At 40.9% G+C, this 12,025-nt stretch overlaps 2 protein-coding genes across 6 annotated transcripts; both read left to right on the forward strand.

Annotated features, from left to right (window-relative positions):
- Nucleotides 1-164: 164 nt before the first annotated feature.
- On the forward strand, nucleotides 165-6,035 carry spty2d1 (SPT2 chromatin protein domain containing 1). 5 transcript variants are annotated; one of them, XM_068603001.1, is made up of 7 exons: nucleotides 165-316; nucleotides 1,678-1,765; nucleotides 2,119-2,233; nucleotides 2,334-3,920; nucleotides 4,993-5,152; nucleotides 5,244-5,321; nucleotides 5,444-6,035. In XM_068603001.1, the coding sequence occupies exons 1-7, from the start codon at nucleotides 222-224 to the stop codon at nucleotides 5,535-5,537; spliced, it is 2,217 nt and encodes a 738-aa protein (XP_068459102.1). In that variant the 5' UTR covers nucleotides 165-221; the 3' UTR covers nucleotides 5,538-6,035. The 5 variants fall into 5 exon arrangements, with proteins under 5 accessions (XP_068459102.1, XP_068459101.1, XP_068459106.1 ...); XM_068603000.1 differs by having other exon boundaries at nucleotides 166-316; nucleotides 2,116-2,233; XM_068603005.1 differs by lacking the exon at nucleotides 1,678-1,765 and having other exon boundaries at nucleotides 167-316; nucleotides 2,116-2,233; nucleotides 5,444-5,933.
- A 108-nt stretch (nucleotides 6,036-6,143) lies between these two features.
- Nucleotides 6,144-10,849, forward strand: uevld (UEV and lactate/malate dehyrogenase domains). The gene is made up of 12 exons (XM_068603006.1): nucleotides 6,144-6,527; nucleotides 7,256-7,340; nucleotides 7,425-7,490; nucleotides 7,596-7,759; nucleotides 7,864-8,005; nucleotides 8,093-8,187; nucleotides 8,283-8,388; nucleotides 8,691-8,861; nucleotides 8,966-9,130; nucleotides 9,388-9,475; nucleotides 9,634-9,757; nucleotides 10,018-10,849. Exons 1-12 carry the CDS (start codon nucleotides 6,486-6,488, stop codon nucleotides 10,180-10,182), a joined length of 1,413 nt encoding a protein of 470 aa, XP_068459107.1. The 5' UTR covers nucleotides 6,144-6,485; the 3' UTR covers nucleotides 10,183-10,849.
- Nucleotides 10,850-12,025: the final 1,176 nt, after the last annotated feature.

Genomic DNA, 12,025 nt, shown 5'->3' on the forward strand with positions numbered 1-12,025 from the left:
GTTTTTTTTTTGTTTTTTTTTAAATATTTGTCCGAATCAAACTCCATGTTTACCTGCATGGCCAATAAAGCTGATTCTGATAGTGTTTTTTGAAAATATGAGTTTACACTGAATTAAATTATACTGTTTAGCACAAATTAGTGTCAATTATGTTGACACATTGATTTATTTTCTCTCTCTTTAATTTTTTAGTTATTATTTATGTTGTTGCTATATTTTAAATGAATGCACCAGTAGCTATACACTTTTTACATATTGACAGATCTACAAAAACATCAACTTCAAACGGGAGGAATAAGAGACATTGCCTAAAATTGTAGCTAATAATCAATTGTGAAAAGTAAGAATTTTACTTCAATACTGTAGCTTACTGTGTTTATAAAAGTTTATAGAAGTCCAGTGTGTCATATAGGATACACTATTTATACCCAAACAGAACATAACTAATTTAAAATTTGTATCAAACATTGTATATTGTGTGAGCGCTATGATTATATATTATGATGGGACTATAACAGGTTGTTAGCGACATCATGTGGTCAACAAGTGTCAATATTGTTTTAGGACGGATATTGCGTCAAGAAACCATAGCGCCGACTCAAAAACGTAGAATACAATTTCCTGTACATATAGCTGAAAACTACAGTAGCATTTATGTTAATATTTAATATTAGCCTTTCATTTTAATATGGTACTTGTAAACTGGATTTACTGTTCCCGTATTGTTTGTATTTTTGATTTATTTTTATTAGATATTGACCCATTGATATAAAGTTGAATTTCAAATTATAAATTAATATTTTTTGAGAGCCCTTTTTGTTTGTTTGTTTGTCATGTGTCAAATACATTTATTTCCAATGCACCATGGAGTGACACCCTTAGACCATCTTGATCTTGCAGCTGCCTCCATTGTGTAAAATGTAAATCATAAAACTCCAATAAAGCCAGTTAATTTACACAGAATTATCTGTTGTGCCAAACACAATCGTTTCGAAACGATAATGTCGACAGGCCGTCACTTATCAAACATTAAACGAGTGGGCTGCAATGTTAAACAAAATGAGTTTATATAATAGCATAGTTTATTACATGGCATGTTGTTTGTCTCGTTCTGATGAGCAAAACACGTCATCGATCTGAGACCAACGAACAAACATCAAACCTGATTTATTTATTGACTCTTTGTAATCTCGCAAAGACGGATGCGCGCACAAGGGAATTATCTCACTTCCTTAATGTACTCTTTGGACCATTAAATTCGTCTGGCTCTCTCGCCGTAGTCGCTACTAACGGCCGTCTTTACACTGTGGTTGACTTTAACCCGTCTTCTCTCAATAAGCGTGTGGCTATTTTTGATGGATCTGGTCTCAGTTTGGTCCGCGACATCAGTACAAAGTTTATCTTTCAGGCTTCTTAGTTGACTGACGTTGATCAACGCGAGGCTAGCTTATGCTAACGTCGCTAGCATGTATTAACGTAAGCCGGCGAAGTGAAGTAGCTTTAACGGTCCGACCTACCGATTTTCCTTCTATGGACTGTTTTTTTGTTTTCCTCATAGCCATTTACGTTTCGTTTGGTGACGCTTAGTCCCCGTGCCAACTGACCTGGTGTGTGTGAGCTAAAACGCTATCAGTAGCATTAGATAGCACTCCTAGTTGAGTCTTTCTTGATTAACAGCCAGCTTGTGTCACCTGCTGCCAAAATGATGGACTTTGATAATATATTGGACATCGCCTCGCAAAATCGGGCCCCCGGCAATTCACAGGTAAGTTAAATAATGTCATTTTCCCTACAAACGTTAAAATGTGGATTTGTAGCCACTCTTGTGAGAGCACAAGTGCCAGCTCATCTGTCAGAGAGGGTCTGATTGTGTAGCTAACTAACAAGCTAGCTGCTAACTTTTTCTCTGGTGGCTCGCCCTGTATCTTAGGCAGACATTTCCAACAACTAAATCTTGTGCTTGTCACGTTTTTATATTTACAATATAATTATGTTGATCTTTCGGCCGACATATCTGATAGATAACGAAGACGTTTAATTAGTGAAAAGAGTGCAGAGACCACGCTTCATATTACCCTGTGCTGCAAATGTTCACATGCCTTGTGTCTCTTTTAGCAGAAGAGATACAGTTTACAAGCCGCGCCACCCAAAAAGGACCCGAGGTCAAAAGGTGTGAGTGCTTCGGCCGTGCAAGCGCTTCTAAAGAAACAAATCTGTGACAGCAAAAAGAAAGGTAATGCAAAGTGAAGATGGATAACCTGGGTTTGATAGCCATATACATGTGTAGAGTGCTTTCTTTGTTGGTTATTTTATCATGCATCTTTTTTTTTCAGAAATCAATATGAAGAAACAGAAGGAGGTACTACTGGCAAAAAGGGTTGAGTTGAAGTCGGACCGAAAAGCGCGAGCCATGGCATCCAGAACAAAGGACAATTTCAGAGGCTACAATGGCATCCCAGTGGTAGAGCTTCCTAAGAAGAGACGAACCAAACTAGAGATGCAGCAGGACAAGTCGATGAACGAGGAAGGCTTCAGGAATAACTCGATTGACCCAGACGATGAGGATAATTATGAGTATGAACAGTCGGATTCAGAATCGGAGCAGGAGCCAGAGCTGCGGAGACCTGGGAAAACCACAACTTATAGTGGAAATAGTGGTAGCAGCAACAGCAAGCCCTCCTCTAAAAAATCCAGTGGGCCACCCAAGCCTGCTCCACCGCCCATGAACTTTGCAGAGTTACTCAAATTGGCTGAGAAGAAGCAATTTGAGCCAGTTGAGGTAAAAGCCAAGGTAGTGAAAAAAGACGAAAGGCTCCGAACAGCTGAGGAGATAAAGGAACTGGAGCTGGAGCGCAAGGTAAGGAGGCTAAACAAAGACTCTAAGACAGAAAGAAATGGCAAATCTCAATCTAGCTCTAGTTCAATGAGAAAAAACACTTTTGAGAAGGAGCAGAAGAGCTACAAACCACAGATGACCCCCTCAGAGAAGCAAAGTGTTCCCAGTGGGTCAGGAAAGAAGTTTCATCCAACACTGACAAGTGATAAAGGTCAGACTTCTTTTAAGCCCTCTGTAAGCGACAGAGAGAGACCCAAGATGTCTCACAGCGATCGAGACAGATCTAAGACAAACATGTCTAGTTCATCTGGTGCCATGAACGGCAAAAGTACTTTGAAGGCTACATCTTCTCAGGTTTCAGCCAAACAAGGGGGGCTCAAGCCCCCATCTAGCCACAAATCCAGCACATCAAGTGACCTTATTCGTAAAAAAGAAAGCTCGTCAAGATCCTCGGGTATTTCTGGGAGCAGGGCTCCCGGTACAGCTGCAACAGGCCAAAGATCTCCACACGGTAGCTCCCAACAGACTAAGCCCAGTCAGGGTAGCTTATTGAAGCAGGGACCTATAGTCGGGGGCCACAAGTCTGGAAAGGGAGAACCACTAAGGCCTGGATTTAACTCTGCTGGAAAATCAAGTGGTAGTTCTGCTATGAGACCCTCTTCGGGCGGCCCTCTTCGGGCCGGGAGCCAACCTCAGTCAAGGCCAGAAGGCACACTCCGAGTTGGTGGTGTCCCACAAGCAAGGCCTGGTGGGAGTGGCCTACAGAGTCACCCTAGAGGTGGTGGCTCTCGACCTCTGGGGAGTGGACCTGGTCGTCCTGGCAGTGGAGGACCAGTACATGGGCGACCGGCGGGCAGCATTAGTTCAGGACCTGGAAGACCCAAGTGCACCGTGGTGTCTGAGACCATTTCAGTCAAGAATTTGGGTGGACCCAAGCAAGGAGTCCCTCCTCGACCAGGCATGCAACCGAGACCAGGAATGCCACAGAGACCAGGAATGCCACAGAGACCAGGAATGCCACAGAGACCAGGAATGCCACAGAGACCAGGAATGCCCCAGAGACCTATGATGAACAGACCACCAGGTAAGAGTCGATAATGAGATGTTATTACCATGTAATTGGTAACGTGGTAACAGACTTGTATACGGTGTGTGTGTGCTAATTTATTTACATAAAAAGCTACGTACAAGTTTAAAACGGACACAAAAGGTAATGTTACTTAAACTAAAATGGCATTAAGCTTAGCGTATGAAGGCAATTTAAAATTAAGACGACGAATTACTTCAGCAAGTGTGCTTTTATCAAAAGGGTTAAAATCAAAGCAGTGCAGTAGGTGATGTAAAAGCTGTCTGTCACAGCTCAGAAAGAGGCCTTGTGATCATAGTAAGCCCTTCTCTACTTGTCTATCAGGTCCAAACTCTAGTTTAGTGTCTTGCTCAAGCATGTTGTGGGCACAGCAGCTTTTTGTTTCAGTAAACTTACTTGATATTATCACCTTCACTGTATGCTTTTCAAACTCTCCCATATCAGCAGTTTCTGTTCTCAGCAGCAAAACAAAGAGTTCTGAAAGTAAACTGTTTTATGTTAAATTAAATATGGTATGGGAAATAATGTATACATTTTCAGTATTAAGTATTTCATAGGCATTCCACAGTGCACATAACCAATGTCATAGTATAATGTTGCATGCACAATAATATTATTAAGCACTTTATTTTGGCTTATAGCACACATACCCCATTAGCAACACACTACTGTGAACATTGTAAAACTGTGCATGTTTTGCTATAATATAGTATAATAAACCGCCTCTGACATTTTTCAAACGTCCTGAAACAACACAATCGGTTTAACGGGCCAAAGGGTTTGTTTGCTGAACTGAATGAAGTGTCAGCAGCACTCTGCAGCCTTTGTCGTTCCTTCTGGGTCAGAGAGCGGTTGTCTTTCCAACAGAGACAAAACATAATTTCAATGTCATTTGTCGTTCACCATGAAATTGACTTTTATAAACTCGATAATTTTCAAATCACTAGCTTGCTAGTTTAAACATTCCATACCTCCACAACCACCACCGAATGTCCGCTTTAAAAGTGTTTAATGGATAGGAAATGTCCTACACCCAACTTGACAATCATTGTATGTTTATATTATCCAGGCACAATGTTACCACCCATCACCTCTGCATACAAGAGGAAATTCGAGGAAGAGGATGATGAGTGTGACTCAGAAATGGAGGATTTCATCGATGATGGAGATGACGGGCAAGACGACATATCCAGGCACATTAAGGAAATCTTTGGCTATGATCGAAACAAGTAAGGGTTGTCCTCATATATTCTGGTTCCAAGTAATTTCCCTGTATTGGTAATTCCATATAAAAATACTATTTGTTTTTAATCTCCTCAGGTACAGGGACGAGAGCGACTATGCACTTAAATTCATGGAGAGCAGCTGGAAAGATATGCAAAAAGAGGAGGCCAGGAGGTGAGACAAACCTAAATCTCAGTCCTTAACTCTACATGGATTGTTTGTACAGAGAGCTTTGGTACTTAATGAGCCTTCTATTTAATTCTATTTTTCTGTATTTTTCTGCTTTGCTTCTTTAGCCTGCGAATGGCTGTGCAAGAAGATCTGGAGGAGGAGAAAAGAGACCTAGAGGACCTGAATATGCAAAAGGCCAAGAGGAAAAAAAAGAACTGAAGCTCCTTTTGTCGTTGAGAGAAATCATAAAAACAAAAACAATCCTGTCTCCTGAAAGATGGGACAGGCAGACTGCTGTGAAGCTCAGTCACAGTGTCCACCTTGAATGCTGTTGCTTCAATATGATCAGACCAAAACTGAGTGGAGTGGCACATGGCATTGACACCAGAGGGAAAGAAAATGTTTAGTCAAAGATAACCTGAAACTGTCAAAGACAAAATATGTACGAATCATTCAGGCACTAGTCTGTGAAAAAAGAAAAGAAAATATTTCGCTGTTTATACTATTTATTTTCCCCCACTCTGCAGTGATCTCAATTTCTTAAAAGACATGAGAACTATACATATGGAAGTGTAATTTTTTATTTTTAACTAACAATCACACTATAAGTTATGATAAAATGCTATTTTTCAGCAGAATTTGTTGCATATTTTTCTAAACAAAGTTGAATAAGTCAATTAAGTATGCGGAAAATTGTGTTGTGCGTTTAAAGGGAGCTGGGAAAGAAAGTATTGCTTCAAGACTTTTATTTAATAGTTTTGCATCATCTTTTCTCAAAGTAATATATACAGAACTTGGTTATATTAATGCCACTAATACATAGAATATGTTATAATTTTTGGTTAAGGCATTGACAAAGTCTCTAGCAAAATATTATGTGGTGAATTGTTTCTCCAATAAGCCTTTTAATTTTGTTACATGACTAGATGTTTGTTATCATAGACGTAACGGGAACAACGTCAGCATCCTGTTTGCTCAGGACACGCGTGGCTTTTATTCCCTCGTGGCTTGCCGTACTCTATCTATCGAGTGGGCGGAGTCTGTCTCTTCGCTTAGCTACTGCTGAAAGTTTGCGGAAGTTTATTTTTTACAAGTAAAGTTGAAGTCATACGTCAAGACGGTAACACCAGGAAGACGATTGATTGTGGTGGTGTTGTACTTCAATAGATGGACCTCAGTTCAGAGAAAAAACAGCGGATCCTCTCCAAGGTTAGTTTCTTACCAGTGACCCGAACAGCGGTTTAAACTCTAAGTGTCAACATTTCGATGCCGGCTAGCATGGGAGGCTCGTGCGTTCACCAACTGGATGAACCTGTTCGACTTAATTACAACACGGGTTAAGACACCATGTTAGACGAAAACAAACTGATACTTTGTATGTTTTCCAAACAAACTATAGTGATAGGAAGCCACGATGCATTAAAAAAACGCTGTTTTGTCACCTCAGTGTGCCATAAAGTCATCCCCAAAGCTACTGAGAGGATAACGTTATCCATTGAAGTTTATTCGCAACCCCTTTGTCATCCTTCCCCATCTTTCCCCTGTGATGACTGCTGTTAAAGTTGCCATAAGCTAAAAGCTTCAGTGTTGCTGGTGAGTCCTTGGTGTCTGATCGGTGCACCGGGCAGCAACGCAACATCCTAAATGATCCCCATCAAAAGTGTGGTTGAATAACACTGTACAGCCTTGAGTGGTAGATGGATCTTAAGTTTGACTTAGAAGTGAAACCAGCAAACAAAACAAACAAAATATTCACTCAAAGGGGTTATAACATTGTTTGAAAATGGGTTTGCTGAATCTGTAAGGGTTTCCACCTCCCTGCTCACAACAGAAATTGCAAAAACTTTACTGTCCAAACAGTAAATAAATGTTGTTTATACATATCAATTTGAGGACACACCTTTTATCTGTTGTTTTTTTTTACCCCTGGGTATTAGTACAAATTCCATGATGTTGCGGTTGAGGAGCTGCAGAAGATCCATCGAATCTACCCTGGGATGGCGCCGTCCTCAGGCACATACAGTGAGTTTTAATAGTGGGAATAAACCTCTGCACACATACACAGATATTTATTTCTGATAACTCGCTGATCATTTTCATTTTCAGCATTTAGTGACGGCAGCCAAAAAGATCTTATGAGATTAGTTGGTAACGTCCCAGTCCAGTATGGAGGTAAGGCCTCTGACACTACGATTGTCCAATACCCCGTTTAGAAAAACAATATTATTTCTGTGTGGTGCCTTTATTATGCACTGATGCCAGTGTCTCTATCTCAAGGTCGCTCCTACAACTTCCCTGTCCAGCTGTGGTTGATGGACTCGTTCCCCTTCACACCTCCCATATGCCTCCTGAGACCAACCCCCACCATGGTCATCAGAGAGGGCAAACATGTAGATGGGGGAGGACGGATTCACCTGCCGGGGCTGCACAACTGGGATTATGTATGACTTTTATACTTTATGGGTGAAATATAACATGTGTGAGAGGTTCTGAGGCGTCCTCATCAGTGTAGCTGTATTTTTTTTATTATTTTGCTCTGTAACAGCCCAAGTCATCCGTGGTGGGTCTTCTGGCTGAGATGATTGCCAAGTTTGAGGAGGATCCACCGCTGTCCTCAAAGACCACAGAGGACAGCAAAGACCCCCACGAGCTCCTGTCTTTCGTTTCTAAACTACGGATCAATGACGGTGCTTATTTTGAAATGCAGCTTGGCTGTTGTTGACCAAAAATTTGATAACTGCGGCTATTTTTAGTTGCACTCGTGTCTATTTCAGGTGGAAGCAAACATCCCGATCAACCGAATAACAAAGTCTCAGTTATCGGGGGAGGAGATTTAGGCATGGCAACGGTGATGAGCATTTTATCAAAGGTATATATGTTAGGGACCTTTCATATTTAACAATCCAGGACATGTACAATTCTATTTTTTAAAGTACACGTTACTTCTTTTTAATATTCATCCAGTGTAAAGTGGACAAACTTGTGTTCATTGACATCACCGAAAGTTCAACCAAGAGCGGCAGCACCGATCTGGAGATTTTCCGTTTGCCCCAGGTGGAAGTATCCAGAGGTATGTCCCTTTCTGCGCCGTCAAAAAGTCATGTTGGGCGTGTCTCTTGGCTGAGTCATCTTTAATGGGACATTGTTTCGAAGGTCTTAGCACTGTGCTTAAGCAGACTGTTCTTGATGACACTCCTCTATGACGGTAAGCAGTCAGTGAATCCCAACCAGCTGCTGTTCTGCTGAACCTTGACCTGTAAATAATGTATCCCATCGGGAATTAATCAACAATGCTTTTTAAGCTCTGCCTATTTTCCTACAAGATATGCTGTGAGACATGTGCTCACTAACGATGACTGTCCTTTTGTTCAGATATCTCAGCCTCTGCAGGCTCTAGGGTTGTCGTGGTGACCGCAAATGCGTGGAGCACCGAGCAGTCGTACGCGAGCGTGGTTCAGACTAATGTGGACTTGTACAGAGGAATCATCCCAAATCTTGCACGTTTCAGCCCCAACACAGTCATGATCATCGCTTCACAACCAGGTTGGTGTTAGAGAAAAAGACCCACCCTCTACGGTACGGACCCCTTTTGCTCCTGAACCTTTTTGTACATCGTCAACTCTGTTGCCTTTTCTGTCAATTTCCAGTGGACGTCATGACCCATGTCGCCTGGAGGCAGAGTCTCCTGCCTCCGACGCGGGTGATCGGAGCTGGGTGCAACCTGGACTCAGAGCGACTCAGCCACATCATGGATATCAACCTGAACACTCATAAACCAGCCTGGGTCATTGGCGAGCTTTCAGACAACAAAGGCGAGCCAGAAAAAGATCCATTTAATAGTTGCACGAAGGCCTTGTGCATGTATTGTTGTTGCATGAATCATCTTCATTCCCCTTTTACTTCCTCTTTTAATGCACCGCCATTAATCAGATGAGCTGCTTTTTTTGACATTTTTGTTTTGACTGATACACTTCCTGCTCATCTCGCTACGCTTCCACTCTTGAGACTTGGAAAGGCCGTTTGATAACTGACACGCAAGATTGAGCTTGTCCATGTTTCTGTCTCTCAGTTGCTGTGATGAGCAACACTGGGCCCAGCTCCGGTGTGCAGCCGAAGATCGCAGCAGGATCCAACTCTACCAAACCATTGTTGGACAGGTACTGGCATGAAGTAGTTTGACCTCAAAAGAAGACTTTAAAATGTGTGTTCATCTGAAATTGTGGACAAGTTTTGGGGATAATATGGGACAGGAAATGATCTCTTATATAGTTTTTGTTACTTGTATTTAAAGTTCCACATTTCTCTGTGCTTGTAGGGCATTTGAGATGATGAAGAACCGAGGCCAGCGGTCATGGTCTGTGGGTCTGTCCATTGCTGACATCACAAACAGTGTGCTGACAGACAAGATGAAGACCCACTCCGTCTCCACCCTGGCTCAGGTAGCACTAAGTGCCTCACATCATTGTGTGTTGTGTGAAGGTGAAGTTGTCTCATCCAGGCGGAAGGGTTTTAGTATAGCCATAACATTTTTATTTTAGAGCATTAAGACAATGACACCAGGGAAATGAAAAGTTAAGCTTAGTATTGCAACATCGAATGGACTGGTTCTTGGACATTTTGCGTATGTCATGTTTTTAGGTAATTTCATTGAAATTTGATTGTAGATGTTCCAGGTTCATCTGCGTTCTGTTTTTTTAAGGGCTGGGGCGGCATCGGTGCAGAGGTGTTCCTCAGCCTGCCGTGCATCATGGGATCAAATGGTTCCACGCGCTTGGCTGGAGTGTCACTGGGACAGGAAGAAGACTCCAAACTGCGAGAGAGTGTCACCTCCCTTTCTAACCTTATAGGTCAGCTCAATATATGAAGGATCTGACTGTATTTCCAGTTTGGGAGATAGCAGCTGCTAGTTGACTGTTGTCCAGTCGACACACTGCACAGGGACTGTGCTGGATTTGCACTAGAATTGTGTTATGGATATCATGTTTTAAATACATATACAATTTAATCATTATAAATGTTTTGTAATATATTGTCGTTGGTGACTGTATAAGTTTTGGGTATTTAAAAACATGTTAAATATTCAACATGTTACAAACCATGAAATTCTTTGCAAAAGCATCTAAAGAATACAGATGTTTGTAGTTAATATATTTTTGTCAGCAAGTTGAAATTTACCTGAACTACATTTACCAAAGATGGACTGTAATCATTCTTACTTTTGTACGGATCCATTCCTTACATAATTCCTTTGAAGAAAAATCCTGGTGTTGGCAGATCAATTGTGAGGCTGGAATATTATATATTCAGGTGCTGGGGTTGACTCATTGATAAAATCAAGCTGGTATATTTTAATGGCCTTATTGTTTCTTAGTGCTCTTTCCATTATTAAAGCAATTAACGATTTCAAATGCATTCATATTTAAATTGCCTTTGTTCTTTTGTGTAAAATACTTCGCACAGCTCCTAACATATGTACAGTAAGACGTGACGATTCTGTGGGTGTGCAATAAATATCTGGAACAAGATGTGTATTGTGTCAGTGGGAAAGAGAAGACAATAGACAATAAAGGTTTATCTCTTTATAAAACTTAGATAAGTAGTTGCATAAGTGTACACAAGCTTTGGTCTGAGCCTCTGCATCGCTGATGTCAACCAGCTTCATAAAAATGAAGTCACATGACTAGAGACTCCAGCAAGCCAAAACACACGCGTGTGCAGGTCAAGATTCAAGTTCTTGGAAAAGAATCGCAGCAGCAAGACCAAAGTTCATGAACAAACTGTAAAACATCTGTTAAAATAGTTTTCATCTTAGGAACAGATGTTCCTAGGATGAAAACTATTTTGAGCGGTAACCTGGAACTCCATTAGAAATCAACTGAATACTTACAGAGAAATGCAAAAACCTCTTGGTAATAACAAAGGTCAGTGCAAAAGACAAGCAATGTTTAGACAGTATATATATATAATGTAACAATATAAACATGTTTGATTATTAGGTCCTTGTACAGTATGTTATGGCTCAACTTCCATTTCTCAAGATCTTTTGCTCCGAGCAATTTAAATAAATTGATAACACCGTCTTTACAATGGCTCTAAAATAATACCTGTGCATTTCTTTCCCTGCTTTGAGACAGTATAATACAGGTTCCGTCCTTGTAATTCTAAGTCTAGCTTACCATGGTCACAATCATAAATAGGCATCGTTGGAAGCATGTTTGTCACGGTCTTCCAAAAAGCCTCGCCGCTGGACGTGCACTTAAATACAAGAACTTCATTTTTTAGCTTGAAATCAGTCGCTATTAATCTGTAACACCTCTGACCACCAGATGGCGCTGCTCTTTATAAATATTGTGATCAGGATCTTTTCTGTAGCCCTGTGCTGACAATATGTCACATTCATAAAATCCTCCTGTTATGTCTTATAGTTACACCATATTAATGTTTATATACAACAAACAGTACATTATTGCTGTGAAGTCAAGTGTAAAACAAACACTGAAACCATTTCTTTAAAATGTATTATCCTAACAAGTCAATTTAAAAAAAAAAAAGCAGCAAAGTACCCACTGCTACCAGCCAGAAAAAAACCCAGAAAAGAACTAACCGAGCTTCATGTGAATATCTTTTTTCCTTATTTACACTGGTGATGTTGCACCATGTGTTTCCTGTTGCTGGTGAATGCTTTAAAGGTTTGGATGCAAACTGCG

Source organism: Clinocottus analis, unplaced genomic scaffold (assembly GCF_023055335.1).
Source record: "Clinocottus analis isolate CAN_PGR_092001 unplaced genomic scaffold, fCliAna1.0.p SCAF_6, whole genome shotgun sequence".
In the NCBI taxonomy this organism is placed as follows: domain Eukaryota; kingdom Metazoa; phylum Chordata; class Actinopteri; order Perciformes; family Cottidae; genus Clinocottus; species Clinocottus analis.

Bases quoted from the DNA above. Each gene is read 5' to 3' on its own strand.
- spty2d1 (XM_068603000.1), top strand. From the start codon at position 222: ATGAATGCACCAGTAGCTATACACTTTTTACATATTGACAGATCTACA. The intron at 2,234-2,333 runs GTAATGCAAAGT...TTTTTTTTTCAG, and splicing joins CTGTGACAGCAAAAAGAAAG to AAATCAATATGAAGAAACAG. The intron at 3,921-4,992 runs GTAAGAGTCGAT...TATATTATCCAG, and splicing joins TATGATGAACAGACCACCAG to GCACAATGTTACCACCCATC.
- uevld (XM_068603006.1), top strand. From the start codon at position 6,486: ATGGACCTCAGTTCAGAGAAAAAACAGCGGATCCTCTCCAAG. The intron at 7,491-7,595 runs GTAAGGCCTCTG...CTCTATCTCAAG, and splicing joins CGTCCCAGTCCAGTATGGAG to GTCGCTCCTACAACTTCCCT. The intron at 8,389-8,690 runs GTATGTCCCTTT...CCTTTTGTTCAG, and splicing joins CCAGGTGGAAGTATCCAGAG to ATATCTCAGCCTCTGCAGGC.